At 48.6% G+C, this 16,301-nt stretch overlaps 1 protein-coding gene across 1 annotated transcript in view; it reads left to right on the plus strand.

Moving 5' to 3' along the window:
* The window catches only part of Flt3 (Fms related receptor tyrosine kinase 3), a 75,550-nt gene extending 60,661 nt beyond the window's left edge, over positions 1-14,889 (plus strand). The window contains exons 19-24 of the mRNA NM_001415752.1: positions 2,007-2,140; positions 7,290-7,412; positions 11,040-11,151; positions 11,514-11,613; positions 12,735-12,840; positions 14,321-14,889. Coding sequence (NP_001402681.1) covers positions 2,007-2,140; positions 7,290-7,412; positions 11,040-11,151; positions 11,514-11,613; positions 12,735-12,840; positions 14,321-14,458 — 713 coding nt within the window. The 3' untranslated portion in view covers positions 14,459-14,889. The remainder of the gene's footprint in view (positions 1-2,006; positions 2,141-7,289; positions 7,413-11,039; positions 11,152-11,513; positions 11,614-12,734; positions 12,841-14,320) is intronic.
* The last annotated feature ends 1,412 nt before the right edge of the window (positions 14,890-16,301 follow it).

Genomic DNA, 16,301 nt, shown 5'->3' on the forward strand with positions numbered 1-16,301 from the left:
GATTGTGAGCCACCATGTGAGTTCTGGGAAGTAAACCTCTGGAAGAGCAGCCAGCGCTCTGGAACCACTGAGCCATCTCTCCCACCCCAAGAAGGATTCATAATTAGTATTCATTGTCTTAGCTCAGGTGGCTTTAACAGATTATTAAAGACTGGGTGTCATAAAGTACAGTGCTTCTCACAGTTCTAGAGGCTAATAAATCAAGACAGAGGTACAGGTGACACATGCTTCTCACATGTACATGGTGATCTTGCTGTGTCTCTAGTCCTCACACAGAGGTGAGAGTACAAGCTTTCTTCTCTTTAAAAAACTTATTTTTTTTAATTATTGCCTTTAGTGTGTGTCTTGCAGGGTAGCAACTTACGGGAATCCATTCTCGCCTTTCAACATGTAGGCTCCGGGGCTTGAACTTGGGTCTTTAGTCTCTGTGGAGGCACCTTTCCCTGATGAGCCATCTTGCCCATTGTCCTCTTCCTGTCTTTTAGGCTCCCTTGTCCCATTCTTATAACCTGGCCACTTTACAAACACCCTACTCCTGATACTAACTGTTGAGAGTTTGCCTGTATGTGTGTATGTGTGTATGTGTGTATGTGTGTATGTATGTATGTATGTATGTATGTATGTATGTGTACTGTGTGTACCTGGTACCTTTGGAGACCTGTATGCATGTATGTATATGTATGTATGTATGTATGTATGTATGTATGTATGTATGTGTACCATGTGTACCTGGTACCTTTGGAGACCTGTATGCATATATGTATATGTATGTACGTATGTACGTATGTATGTATGTATGTATGTATGTGTACCATGTGTACCTGGTACCTTTGGAGACCTGTATGCATGTATGTATATGTATGTATGTATGTATGTATGTACGTATGTATGTATGTATGTATGTATGTGTACCATGTGTACCTGGTACCTTTGGAGACCTGTATGCATGTATGTATATGTATGTATGTATGTATGTATGTATGTGCACCATGTGTACCTGTACCTTTGGAGACCTGTATGCATGTATGCATGTGTATGTATGTGTATGTATGTGTATGTGTGTATGTATATGTATGTATGTATGTATGTATACCATGTGTGCCTGGTACCTTTGGAGACCTGTATGCATGTATGTATATGTATGTATGTATGTATGTACGTATGTATGTACGTATGTGTACCGTGTGTACCTGTACCTTTGGAGACCTGTATGCATGTATGTATGGGTATGTATGTATGTATGTGCACCATGTGTGCCTGGTACCTTTGGAAACTAAAGGAGAGAGTCCCATTTCCTGGAGCTAGTGTTACAGACAGTTGTGCACCATCATGGGTGCTGGGAACCAAGCCTGGGTTCTCTGCAAAAACAATCAGTGCTCTTAACCGTGGAGCCATCTCTCCAGCCCCTTGGGAGTCAGACAGCATTTCATTCCAGAAAACAGAATGAGTGTTCAAGGCAACTAAGAAGAGGCTGGTTTACAGAGAGGAAAAGGGGGGCGGAGAGCAGGACAGGAATGGTGGTGCACAACTTTAACTCAAGCACGCAGGCGGCAGAGTAGTAGTCTGTGAGTTCAATGTCAGTCAGGTCTACGTAGCACATTCTGGGACAGCCAGGGTTGCGTGTTGCTTACAAGAACAGGCTGATCATTCGATCATTTTCCCCGGGACTGGAGTCAGGAAATGAGAAAGGTGTCTGAGAGCTTACCCTCAGGCTCCCTCAGGATAAGTTCTGGAAGGATTGAAGCAGAGGTAATTCCATCTAGATGTCCAGGGGCCTGACCTGATCAGGAAGTTTGGTGGTTGCTTCTGATTTCTCCGAAGGTCAAGTAATCCTTTCTCTTTGTATGACCGGACTGTTTGTCTGGGTGACACCATTCAATTGAGCCAGAGATCAAACGAGTCTTATAAATATCCCCACACTGATGTCGCCTTACCTGCTTCCCGTGGGGGTCTGAGAGGGCACCGCCTAGTGTTTGAGGAAAGTGAATTCTGGGTGATTTTTACAGATGAGATTGAGTATGAAAACCAGAAGAGGCTGGAAGAAGAGGAGGAAGAAGATTTGAACGTGCTGACGTTTGAAGACCTCCTTTGTTTTGCGTATCAAGTGGCCAAGGGCATGGAGTTCCTGGAGTTCAAGTCGGTAAGCACCTTTAAAAGAGAAAACTAACAGAAAGTGTAAAAATAGATCCATACAAAGGTATGTGTGCGTGCAACCTTGAACAAAATGTGTGTCTACATTTGTTCCTTGGTCATTTCAACATGCCTCCCCTGACATCTGCCCCCCTGCTACTAATGCTTTTCACACCTGCAATGTAGTCCTGTAGCATAAAGGCCCAGGGCCACTGGTGAGGGCCAATGTCCCATGGAATGCCTAGGGAAGTCCTTGGAAAGCCATATTGAAAGAAGCAGGGTGTGGTCATCCCTGCTGACACAGGCATTCAGGTTGTTCCCTGCAGTCAGGGGCGTGAATAGAGGCCCAGTGCTCACCAGCTCTGACTCCCCAGCCAGCCAGCCTGGCCATATACAGCCTAGACTAGCCACAGCGCTGTGAATGCTGTCTGTCTCTTCACAGTAGCCCCGTATCCACAAGCACTGCAACAGGAAGGCTGGGGACCTGCCCTAAACCACAATCTCCCATCTCCCGTGCTGCCTTAGTCGCTGCTGCTTCTCCCCCTGCTGTCCCCGCCATTCCATGTTACCAGAGCTTTATGTCTGCCGAGGTAACGTGGTAGTGAACAGATTGTCAGGGGAAAAAGAATACAACATTTTTAGCTGCTTGTGAGCCCTATTGAAACACAGAGAAAGGCTGGGTTATTGTATCTTACTAAGTTCTCCATAGCAATACTGTACTTCAGAGGAGTAGTGTGTCAATTAGGGCTCTCTAAAGGAACAAAACTGATATAATTAAAAATTATATATATAACTATATATAAATATAAAATTATTTATATTTTTTGTTTTGTACTCTATGTAAAAATATTTTATACATAGACACACACACACACACACACACACACACACACACGTGTGTGTGTGTGTGTGTGTGCTGGAGTCACAGAGTGGGGAGAGCACAGCACTGGTCATGACTGGAGAGGAAGGCCTGCAGTGAAGGCAAACAGGTCTGAAAACTGGGCGTTCTTCAAAGGGCCATGTCACAGCACGCCTAAGAATAAAAATAAGAAGGCAGTCGGTGGCCTTGACCAAACAGAGTCTCTTCGACTTGTATTTGGGTCACCCCTTTCCACAGGCCCTCTGTAAAGATACGCTGAGTTATCTAACCCGATCATCCATCGTAGCTCAGCAGCATGGTGCACTGCTAACCTCAGATAACCAGCGTTCTGGGGCTCTGGATTTGGGGGTGAATTCCCTGCACCCTTTCACCTGCCATTCCCATCTCTGTACTTCCAAACTCTCCCCTCCACTTTCTTCTTTGTATTTCTGATTCTTTCCTCTCCTTCTCTTCCATTTGCTTCCTTCCTCTCTGTTTTTTCTTGTCTTCAGAGAGGTGATCTCAGCTATTTTCTGCCATTAAAAATTCCTGCCTCCTCAGTCTTTCTCACTTCACATTTCTGGGCTGTGCTCTTCCCTCCCTGGGGTGTGCTCCTCCCTCCCTGAGGTGTGCTCCTCCCTCCCTGAGGTGTGCTCCTCCCTCCCTGGGCTGTGCTCCTCCCTCCCTGGGCTGTGCTCCTCCCTCCCTGGGCTGTGCTCCTCCCTCCCTGGGCTGTGCTCCTCCCTCCCTGGGCTGTGCTCCTCCCTCCCTGGGCTGTGCTCCTCCCTCCCTGAGGTGTGCCCCTCCCTCCCTGAGGTGTGCTCCTCCCTCCCTGAGGTGTGCCCCTCCCTCCCTGAGGTGTGCTCCTCCCTCCCTGGGCTGTGCTCCTCCCTCCCTGGGCTGTGCTCCTCCCTCCCTGGGCTGTGCTCCTCCCTCCCTGAGGTGTGCTCCTCCCTCCCTGAGGTGTGCTCCTCCCTCCCTGGGCTGTGCTCCTCCCTCCCTGAGGTGTGCTCCTCCCTCCCTGGGCTGTGCTCCTCCCTCCCTGAGGTGTGCTCCTCCCTCCCTGGGCTGTGTTCCTCCCTCCCTGGGCTGTGCTCCTCCCTCCCTGGGGTGTGCTCCTCCCTCCCTGGGCTGTGCTCCTCCCTCCCTGGGCTGTGCTCCTCCCTCATTGCTGTTTGCAACCCTTTTTCCTGGAGCTCCCTGCCTACTTTCCTGAGAGTTCATCTCCACACAGACAGTAGTGCTTTATAAAGAAGTGGAGAGCATCTGCCTTGGCCACCTGTCCCAGTTCCTGAGCTGTAAAGCTAACGTGGGTGGTCCCCTCCTTCCGTGCTCCCACTTGATACTTTCAACTTTAAGGCGGAGCAAGAGCCATATATTCAGTGGGGCCAGTGCTTAGCTCCTTGGACTTCTACCTTCCCTGAGCCATCAACTCAGTTGCAAGTTGAAGAGACTCTGTTTGGTCAAGACCACCGGCTGCCTCTTTATTTTTACTCTTAGGCGTGCTCTGACATGGCCCTTTGAAAAACGCCCAGTTTTTAGACCTGTTTGTCTTCACTGCAGGCCTTCCTCTCTCATCATGCCCACCACTGTGCTCTCCCCACTCTGTGACTCCAGCACACATGTGTGTGGCTCCAGGTGACACTGTCCTGGGGCAGAAACCCAATGAGGATGTGACTTTGGGGCCCACAATTTTATGTTGCTAAAGGAGAGAGACAAGCAGACCCACAAATCAGATCAGTGTCTTGTGATTTATATTGTCACTGAAGTAAGCATGGCTACCCCAAGAAATGTGAATGGTAGATCTGGCCAGTGAGGGACAGGGAGCAAATGACTTCAGGTGAGGACTCATGCAGAAGCTGGGACAAGTTTTTAAAGAGAGAGGAGAGCAGGGTACACAGATGGTTAGGGTGTGCGAGTTTTGCGGGGGAGGTGTTCAGATGGAGGTAACCACGGAGATCTATAGGAGAGCGAAGGGAAGGAGGGACTCGGGGTGCCTATCTGAGGTGCAGAGGAAGCCTTTGGGTTGAGTAGTGGCAGTTGTGCCCTTAGGTCGAATGGATCCTTGTCTTGATGCCAGATGTGGAGGCATGGAAGAGGGTGGATTTCAGAGCTGCGGGGAAAAGGATGAAGAGCAGGAGAGAGAACAAGAGGGCCTCGTGTGATGGTTTGTGTAGGCTTGGCCCAAGGAGTGGAACTATTAGGAGGTGTGGCCCTGTTGGAGTAGGTATGGCCATGTTGGAGTAGGTGTGGCCTTGTTGGAGTAGGTGTGGCCATGTTGGAGTAGGTGTGGCCCTGTTGGAGTGGGTGTGGCCATGTTGGAGTGGGTGTGGCCTTGTTGGAGTAGGTGTGGCCATGTTGGAGTGGGTGTGGCCTTGTTGGAGTAGGTGTGGCCTTGTTGGAGCAGGTGTGGCCATGTTGGAGTAGGTGTGGCCTTGTTGGAGTAGGTGTGGCCTTGTTGGAGTAGGTGTGGCCTTGTTGGAGTAGGTGTGGCCTTGTTGGAGTAGGTGGGTCACTGTGGGCGTGGGCTTTAAGACCCTCATCCTAGCTGCCTGGAAGTAAGTCTTTCATCAGCAGCCCTCAGATGAAGATGTAGAACTCTCAGCTCCTCCTGCCCCAGGCCTGCCTGGATGCCGCCATGCTCCCACCTTGATGATAACTGACTGAACCTCTGAACCTGTAGGCCAACCACAGTTAAATGTTGTCCTTATAAGAGTTGCCTTGGTCATGGTGTCTGTTCACAGAAGTAAAACCCTAACTAAGACACTTCGGATGGAATCCAGAGGGAAGGACAGAAGGAAGAGGACTGGTTAAAGCCAGTCCAGGCAGGGTCAAGAAGCAAGTGCTTCTTGCTGGTCAGTGTGAGCCTTCCCAGAGCAGCTGTGGACAGGAGGACATGTTAGGGATGAGGACAGATGTAAAGGAGATCACACGCGCACATACACATACACATACACATACACATACACATACACATACACATACACATACACATACAGAGAGAGAGAGAGAGAGAAACAAAAGGCAAACACCCAGAGCAGGAGGAGTCACAGCATGGACTTTCTCACTGTTATAAGTTTTGTCCTTTTAAAAACTGAAGGGAGCATAATGGACCCCTGTGGACGCCATGTTCTCTCCAGCAACTTCATACAGAGTTCATTCCCTTCAGACACTCTGGGCTCTACTCTCACAGGCTCCTCCAAACTCATCTTCGTTTTCTGTTTTGTCTGTCTGTCTGCCCCCTGCATCCTGTATGTGCATGTGAGCACAAGCGCGTGCATGCACGCATGAGTGCGTGTGCATGCATGTGTGTGAATGTGGGGCACATAGACCATAGTTGTGTGTACAGAAGTCAGAGGACAAACTTTGGAAGTTAATTCTTCCACTGTGGGATCCAGGAATCGAACTCAGGACATCAAGCTCATGTGGTAAATGTTTTTTTCTTATTGAGCTGTCATCTCTTTGCCCCGCCCCCCAAAACTCACTTCTCCTGAATACTTTCTTTGACATTAATCTATTTATTTACTTAGAGACACACACAACCTCTCTTTGTAGTCCAGGCTGGCCTCAAATTTGGACATCCTCCTGCCTCAGCCTCCCCAGTGCTGAGATTATGGGTCTGTACCACCAAGCCTGTCAGACATGATACAATTTTATTCCTAAAGCTGGTTCTATATCCAGAAGAGATTCTGTTTTCACACTCACGCACAGAAAGCCAGTGCTAGAAGGTTCTCTGGGACTCAGTGAAGGCCCCTTTTGGCACTTCTTTTGCTCATGACTCCAGAGATGCCTCAGATGACTACCACTGAGGTAACTTAGGAATAAGCCAGTGTTCTTGGGATATGTGACAGTCTCTGTCTTAGTCAGGGTGTCTATTCCTGCACAAATATCATGACCAAGAACCAAGTTGGGGAGGAAAGGGTTTATTCAGCTTACACTTCCACATTGCTGTTCATCACCAAAGGAAGTCAGGGACTCAAGCAGGTCAGGAAACAGGAGCTGATGCAGAGGCCACGGAGGGATGTTACTCACTGGCTTGCTTCCCCTGGCTTGCTCAGCTTGCTTTCTTATAGAGCCCAGGACCAGCAGACCAGGGATGGCACCACCCACAATGGGCTGGGCCCTCCCCGCTTGATCACTAGTTAAGAAAATGCCTTACAGCTGGGTCTTATGAGGGCATTTCCTCCAGGGAGGCTCCTTTCCCTGTGATAACTCCAGCGTGTGTCGAGTTGACACACAAAACCAGCCAGTTCAGTCTCTGAAGTCACAGCCAATATCATCCCAGCCTTCTCTCTTCCAGTGTGTTCACAGAGACCTGGCAGCCAGGAACGTACTGGTCACCCACGGGAAGGTGGTGAAGATCTGTGACTTTGGACTGGCCCGAGACATCCTGAGTGACTCCAGCTACGTCGTCAGGGGCAACGTGAGCCGTTTGCTTTTTGTCATGAGCACAGGAAACATCTGACCTCTCTGTAATGCGTGTTTTGATTTATGGCGACACCAAGGGGGGTGGGTGGTGGGGAAAGACTCCCAGGGCTTATTTTATTTAGGCTGAAAAGATTGTTCTGTGCTCACTAAATGCTAAGCAAAATAGCCACACATCTGTGGGGCCAGCCACTCAGAACAGATCCATTAGGGGTTGCCATGCGATCTTCACCTAAAAAAATAATGTTCTTACTCAGGCCGGACCTGTTTCAGCTTCCTTAACTATAAAGTGGCTGTTGAGTTATGTTTCCAATCATGAGAGAAGCTAACATGTTCAACGGGCTTTTTTTTTTCCCCCTCCTGAACAGGCCCCACACAGATATTAACTATAAAATTAAAAGACACAGTAGTTAACCATTAGCGTTTGTTATCCCGGTACTATTAGAAGAATGCAGGAAGACCTAAGTAAGACAGGACTGAAATTTGCTTGTTCAAAGAGAGTGAAAGGGGGCCTGAGAGCCGGCTCCGTGGTTAAGAGCACGTACTGCTTTGCCAGTGGACAAAGTTTGATTCCCAGCACCCACGTCAGGAGGCTCACAAGCAACTTTAACTCCTGCTCCGGGTAATCCAAGCGCTCATGTGCACACACCTACACATAATTTAAAGTAAGTTTAAAGTATGATGAAGTAAAATAAGTGTTGTTTTTTTTCCGGAGCTGGGGACCGAACCCAGGGCCTTGCGCTTGCTAGGCAAGCGCGCTACCACTGAGCCAAATCCCCAACCCCCCAAAATAAGTGTTTTAAAAGGGAAGAAAGGTAGATAGACAGAACATGATAAACGGCAGACAGACAGGCAGACAGGCAGACAGACAATGAGATGTCTCAGCTGGTAAAGGCTCTTGCTGCCAAGCCTGAGGACTTGAGTTGCCCCCAAAACCGCACGGTGGTAAAAGACAGAATCCTTACAAGTTGACCTCTGACCTTCACCTGTGAGCCATGGCATACACCCTCTCCCAGTGTCCACACGCAAACACCTGAATAAAAACATACATTGTCTTCTTTCAGTTTTGCAAGACAGGGTTTCTCTGTGTAGCTCTGGCTGTCCTGGAACTCACTCTGTAGACCAGGCTGGCCTCGAACTCAGATCTGCCAGGCTCTGGCTCCCAGCACTGGAGCTAAGGGTGTGCACCACTACCACGTGTGTATCCCTGGCATAAAATTTTTTTAAAGAAAGAAGGAAGGAAAAGAACAGTAAGGAAGCGCTCAGAAGTATAGCTCTGGCCTGGCCTTCACGAGGCTTTGAGTCAAGCCTCAGAATGAGGAAGAAAAAGAAGGAATTAGGACACCTTGGCGCAAGTCCGTCTGTGGCTGTGCGTTCAATCAGTGCTGGGGGAGGGGGAGGGGGAGTCTCAGTATTATCATCCCTGTTTCTGAGCAACAGCAGCCCAGGCCGCTCCAGTTCCTCCTCTCTGCTCAACACTCTCAGGCGGTTTACATACTCCGTTCTGAAAATATCCACTCTGCGAAGGGGAAATGGAGGCAAAGGCAACTTGCCCACGGTTGCTCTCCGCGCACGGATGTGAGCATGCGCAGCCTGCGTCTGTGTCCCTCCCGGTTGTGTCTTCCTGACTTCCTACAGGATTCTGAATTTACTTCCTAAATTTCTGGAAACAAACCAATAAAATCAATGACAGAGCCCTTTACCCCCAAAATGCGTGCGAGAACTCAGAGTTTCATCTCCGGTGGCTTAGAACCGGTTTCCAGCCAGGGTAGCCGCAGTTATGGTGCGCTGTCTGTTCTGTGGGATGCTGTGGTTTTCAACCCACCGGTGGGTGGGCTCTCCTGTGGGAAGGTGAATTCCATTCAGAACCCTTCTGTTAATGAGTCAGGTGACCCAGACTGAATTCATTCAGCGACTCCATTTGCATAGGATTTAAAAGAGGACTTCCTTCTGGGGCTCAACTTTAGCTGTCAGATTAAACACAGTAAGGTTCCTGCTGGAACCAAATCAGAACAAAACCCTGTGCCCCCACCCCTCCTGGGAACTAACTAACCACTGTGTCCTGATGCAAATCAAAAGATTCTGCAAACTGGCAACCGCCCCCACCACACACACTGCTGGACGCTATTCAAGCCCCAGAGGGCAGCCTACGGTCATTTCTAGACATGACGACTTAAGTCCCTCGCCACATCCTTGAGGATGATACTTCTCCTCAGTCCTGAGAAAAGCTCTGGCAGATGACTCTGAGCATTGCCTTGAACGTGTCTGCCTCCCAGCAGATACAGAGCTCTTCCTTAATGAAAGGCATTGCTACTGCACTGGCCGGTTCCAAGCACAAACCTGTGTCCAAGATGACTTTTAAAGAAGTGTATTTTGCCAGGAGTGGTGGCCCATGCCTTTAAACCCAACACTCAGGAGGCAAAGGCAGGTGGGTTTGTGTGTTTGAGGCCCTGTTCTGCTTCTTTATGTAGCCAGGGCTACAAAGTGAGACCCTCTCCCAAAACAGAAAAATAGATGCTAGATAGGTAGATAGATAGATGACAGACAGATAGGTAGATAGATAGATGACAGACAGATAGGTAGGTAGATAGATAGATAGATAGATAGATAGATGACAGACAGACAGATGATAGATAGATAGATGACAGATAGATAGATGACAGACAGATAGATGACAGATAGGATAGATGACAGGCAGACAGACAGGGGTAGATAGATGGGCAAATTAGACAGATGTTAATATAGATAAAGATTATAATGGATAGATAGATAAGAAACATTTCTGAAAATCTACTTTTTCGTATTAAGTATTAAGAGTGTTCTTAATCAGGGTTGGGGATTTAGCTCAGTGGTAGAGCGCTTGCCTAGCAACCACAAGGCCCTGGGTTCAGTCCCCAGCTCCGAAAAAAAGAAAAAAAAAAAAAGAGTGTTCTTAATCTTGTCATCTAATGCTGGGCATGGTGTCCCATGCCTTTAATCCCAGCACTCAGGAGGCAGAGCCAGGTGGACCTCTGTGAGTTTGAGGCCATCCTGGTCTACAGAGCCAGTTTCAGGACGGCCAGGGCTACATGAAGAACCCCTCCCTTGAAAAACAAAAATAAGTAAATAAGTAAATAAATAAATAAAACAAAAACTCACAAAGGCCGGAGAGATGACTCAATGGTTAAGAGCGCTGGCTGTTCTTCCAGCCGATCCAGATTCAATCCCCAGTACCTACATGTCTGTTACTCTCGTTCCAGGAGATGCAGCACCTTTGCAGATATACATAAAGGCAAAACACCAAATAAATCATCTTTTTTTTTTAAAAGTGGCCTCAGGTTTTGAATTTTATCATCTAACAACAAAGAGGAGCTGGAAAGGTGGCTCAGTGGTTAGAGCACTGGCCACTCTTGCTGAGGACCCAGGTTCAGTCCTCGGCACCCATGTAGTAGTTCACAGTCGCTCTAGAGTGTCAGTTCCAAGGGATCTGACGCCCTCTTCTGGCATCCTCCGGCACTGCAAGCATGTGGCACACTTACCATGTGACGAAACGCCCGTGCACATAAAATTAAAAACAAACAAACAAAAAACTTTTAAAAACTCTACAAGCCCGCATGTGGGAACTTCACCAACCTCTCTTACACAGGCACGGCTGCCAGTGAAGTGGATGGCACCTGAGAGCTTGTTTGAAGGGATCTATACAATCAAGAGTGACGTCTGGTCCTACGGCATCCTTCTCTGGGAGATATTTTCATTGGGTACGTGCAGCACCCTGCAGACCTCCCTGGGCTCCAGCTTTGTGTCTCCCACTCCTCCTGCACCCCGCCTGCACCCCTTTACCTTGCAAGCCAGAGGGCGAGTGAACCACCAGTTGCTCTCCAGGCTTCTGGTTTTGCTTTCTGTGACCACTGTTACTTGCCGACACCTGAGATCTGCCTTTCCCACCCTCTGGAATTGACTAGGAGGCCTGGGCACTTCTGGATCCACTTGCAGCCCTCAGCACAGGGTGGGTCTGGCACTGGGGGATTCTCTTTGCTTGTTTTCAGACAGAATGTATACTATGTAAACAAGTAGGAGGGACAATGTTTGCCAGACCCCACTGAGCGCCTGTGTTTCTCAGGTGTGAACCCTTACCCCGGTATTCCTGTCGATGCTAACTTCTATAAACTGATTCAGAGTGGATTTAAAATGGAGCAGCCGTTCTATGCTACGGAAGAGATGTGAGTAGAACCAGCCTGGGGTTGGATGTCAGACATTTACCGTGCATGACAAAAACAAAAACCTTGCTGGGTGTTTTCGTTTGTGTTCTTTTTGTTTTGTTTTCTTTTTGAACCAAGGTTTCTCTGTGTATCAGTGACTGTCCTGGGATTCCCTCTGTAAATCGGGCTGGCCTCAAACTCAGAGATCCAGCTGTCTCTGCCTCCTAAGAGCTGTTATTAAAGACGTGCACCGCCACATCCGGTTAACACCCACTTTCCTACTGCACTGCTGAGCATTGACTTATTTCTTTATTCATTTATTTTATGTATATGAGTACACTGTCGCTGTCTTCAGACACACCAGCAGAGGGCATCAGATCCCATTACAGATGGTTGTGAGCCACCATGTGGTTGCTGGGATTTGAACTCAGGACCTCTGGAAGAGCAGTCAGTGCTCTTAACCACTGAGTCATCTCTCCACCCCTTGATTGATTTTTAAAAAGCAGAGAAATCTTGAGGCCGGCAGACAGATCTCTGTGGTTTGAGGCCAGCCTGGTCTACAGAGTAAGTTTGGGGCCAGCCGAAGCTGTGTAGTGAGACCTTATCTTGGAAAAATAGGGGTGAGGGGACACTTACCTATAATCCCAATACTCCAGAGGTTAGGCATGAAGCTGTAGGGTAGCCTGTGCTAATAGCAAGACTAGAAAAGAGAGAGAGAGAGAGAGAGAGAGAGAGAGAGAGAGAGAGAGAGACAGGGAGAGAGACAGACAGAGAGAGAGAGAGGGAGAAGGAGAAGGAGGAGAGGAGGAGGTGAGGGAAAGGGAGGAGAGGAGAAGAGAGGAGAGGAGAGACAAGAAACAAACAAACAATGTCGTTTGCTTCAGGTAGCCTTGCTGCCCTCTTAGGCAGCACTCCAGGACTCCACTCCTCTGCTTGCGTACCTGAGGGTTTGACTTCACCTCACATCTCATTCTCTGGTGTGGTACAAATTCTAGTCTGTGCTTCCCACAGAGCTTCCCACAGTTCCCAGTCTGTCCCACACAGCGGATGCTACCCTGGGTGTGAACTGCGGGTGTTGGGCTCCCTGCCGGTGGCTGAGTTCATTCTCACCTCCCCTCAGCCTCCGCTTTGCTCTCTCACAGATACTTTGTAATGCAATCCTGCTGGGCTTTTGACTCAAGGAAGCGGCCATCCTTCCCCAATCTGACGTCATTTTTAGGCTGTCAGCTCGCAGAGGCAGAAGCAGCGGTATGTAGAGGCATGACTTGATGGGAACCGTTCCCAAGGAGATGCGTGAGTGTCAGCCCTGTACCCAGATCTGGTTGTGGCACACACTGTCTTTCTCACCTCCCACTGGTCACCCTTCCTCAGTTGTGTGGTCCTTGTGTGGGTTTGGGGGCGGAGGCTTTCCTGAGATTCTATCCAACTGATTAATAAGTTAGAAGTTCTTAAGGGTCCAGTGAAGGACTGGACACCTAAATAAACCTTAACTCCTCCAGGAGCCACTGGCCTTTTCTCTTTTTTCTTTTTTTCTTTTCTTTTCTTTTCTTTTCTTTTTTTTTTTTTTCAGAGCTGGGGACTGAACCCAGGGCCTCGTGCTTGCTAGGCAAGCGCTCTACCACTGAGCTAAATCCCCAACCCCAATGGCCACTGGCCTTTTCTAAGGCAACGTGACACTTGAGCATGGGCTCCTCTCAGCTGCGTGAGGGTGGGTGTGAATGGGAAGGGCTCTGGCCCAAAGCCCCACGACCCATTCCATGTCTGCTGCCCATTCCTCGAGGATGTGAATGGTAGCAAGTTTCTACTTTGGCCTCAGGGTTCCCATCTGTAAAATAGGTTACAAAAAGGTAAATGATCCTAGAGCAACTGGATCCTGAGGCAACTTGGTGTTGCCTCCCTCCTCCTTAGCACCCCCAACACAGAAGAGGGCTGCTGCAGATGAGCTGGACCGAGGGTAGAGCCTTGAACTCTCAGAGCCCAGAGTCAGGTCCTGTTTCCATCACTATCGTCTCGAGTAGCATAAGCTACTTTCCACTTTCATGTGGACATCTTGCAGGATGACAGTTCTGTAAAGCACATGCCGTCTGCCCTCTGCCATCTGCGCTTTTCCTACTTTTCATTAAAATGAGTGGCTGTTATTTCAGGAAAAAACAAAACCCGTGGGAGGGGCTGAAGAGATGGCTCGGTGGTCAGAGCACTGGCTGCTCTTCCAGAGGACCAGGGTTCATTTCCTAGTGAACCTGGTGGCTCACAAGCACCTATAACTCCAACTCCAGGAGCTCCAACGCCCTCTTCTGGCCTTCGAGGGCACTGTAGTCACATACTGACAAACAGGTACATGCTCATACTCATACAGTAAATAAAACTTGAAAGCAAGCCCCGGAAACTACCCTAATTCATAGTCCTATATTCTTAAGATTATTTTATTTTTCAGTCATGTGTATTACTGTGTATGGGGACCCTCGGAAAACAGAAGAGGGCGTTGAATCCCCCTGGAGTGGGAGTAACAGGCAATCATGAGCCACCTGACACGGGCTCTGGAAACCAAACCCAGGTCCTCGGCAAGAGCAGTAAGGGCTCCCAACCACTGAGCCACCTCTCCCCCCAGCCCCTAAGTTCCTATTTCACGATCTGTATAAGAGCAAGGCTCGTTTAAGTACTGTGCTCTCTTGGCACACAGGGGAGTCCTGCTCAGCCAGTCACCCTTGCCGCCTCTCCCCTTTTCCAGATGTATCAGAACATGGGCGGCGATGTCCCACTGGAGCACCCAGCCATCTACCAAAACAGGCGGCCTGCCAGCAGAGAGGCAGGCTCAGAGCCGCCATCACCACAGGTTCAGGAGAAGACTCACAGAGAAAGAAGTTAGTGAGGCCTTGGACCCCGCCACCCCTAGACAGGCTGTAGATCGCAGAGCCAAGGTTAGCTTCACCTCAGAGGAAGCACCCTGCCGGCTGCTGCTTCTTCGCTGGACTTTTCTCTAGATGCTGTCTGCCATTACTCCAGAGTGACTTCTATAAGACCAAACCGCTCCTCGCCCAGGCAGAAGAGACAATAATGAGGCTGACTGGTGAGCCTGCCTGCCCTGGAGACCTTTCCAGGCTGGCTTGAGGGGAAAGCCATGTATCGGAAATACAGTATATTCCTGTAAATACATAAAACAAAAACAAACTCATTTTTGCTAAGGAGAAGCTAAATATGATTTTTTAAAAAAAAATCTATGTTTTAAAATAATATGTAACTTTTTCATCTGCTTAGTGATATATTTTATGGACGGAAATAAACTTTCTACTATAGAAATGTTGGTTCTTGGTCCTTTACTGGAACTCTAAGCTCATGACCTCATCCATACGTGAGGTTTCCTGTTTTTCTCTTGAGCAGGTGCATCCTTGGTGGTATTTGGTTTTGAGACAGGATCTTGCCTCAAACCTGAGATCCTCCTGCCTCTGCCTCGAGTCCCGAGGTTAAAAGCATGAGTCATTGTACCTGGCAGAAGGCCAGCTCTTTCACCCGAGTATTAAAGCATCCTGAGTCCGACAGGCTGAGGCCTGCGGGTGCCACCTCTGCTCTGTTCTCTGTAACTCCCTTCCCTACCCATTCGCTATGGATCTTTTGAAACTGAGCAGCCTCCAGCCCATGGGCTTGTAAACTGGCCTTACTTTGTCCCTTTTCATCACAGAATCTCATGTGTCCCAGGCTGGCCTCAGATTGGCTATGTAGCTGAGGGTGACTTTGAACTTCTGGTCCTCCTGTCCCTACCTCCCGAGTGCTGGGATTCCAGGCTGTGCCACCGTGCCCAGCTTCACCAGATTCTCAAGCCTCTATCCCTCTACGGCAGCGGTTTTCAACCTTCCTAACGCTGAGACCCTTTAATACAGTTCCTTATGTTGTGCTGACCCCAACCATCACATGGTTTCACTGCTGCTTCATAACCTTAAACATCTGATGTGCGATCGCTATGGGGGTCACAACCCTCAGGTTGAGAGTGGCTACGCTAATGTGTCTCTTAGCTGCTGTAAGTTCCCTCTTCTTAAGGATTGACCTTTTGAGGGGGGCACTGTGCCTTGTAAGCACCAGGTCTCCTCCGTGCAAGAACTTCTTGTCTATATCATTAGGTTGTCTCTACACAATGTAATTAGCTTTTGTGATAACAATAACGTCCTTTCTCTTTCTTTAAAGCTTTATTTATTTATCTTATGTATATGAGTACACTGTAGCTGTCTTCAGACACCAGAAGAGGGCATCAGATCTCATTACAGATGGTCGTGAGCCACCAGGTGGTTGCTGGGAATTGAACTCAGGACCTCCGGAAGAGCAGCCAGTGCTCTTAACCACTGAGCCACCTCTCCAGCCCACGTCTTCTCTTTCAAGTTGGAACTTGAGCAGTTTGAAGGCAGAGGTGATTTAGGTAAATCCAAACACTCAATTCCAAGGAAGTCATGGGTGTAGACAGATGTTTGGTTACCTTTTAGCCTACCCATGTAGAATTTGCTTGATAATAAGCATTCAGCTAATGTTGTTTTTACTTAGATAAGTGGTACACTCCTTCTCCCATTTAACAAGCATAGGGATACCACTCCAGTTGGACTCCGGTTCAGGATGTGTTTCTCCTGCCATCTTACTTAATATGTTCCTAAAACATACACACACACACACACACACAGACTCACACACACACACAGACTCACACACACACTCACATACTCACACAC

Source organism: Rattus norvegicus, chromosome 12 (assembly GCF_036323735.1).
Source record: "Rattus norvegicus strain BN/NHsdMcwi chromosome 12, GRCr8, whole genome shotgun sequence".
NCBI lineage: Eukaryota > Metazoa > Chordata > Mammalia > Rodentia > Muridae > Rattus > Rattus norvegicus.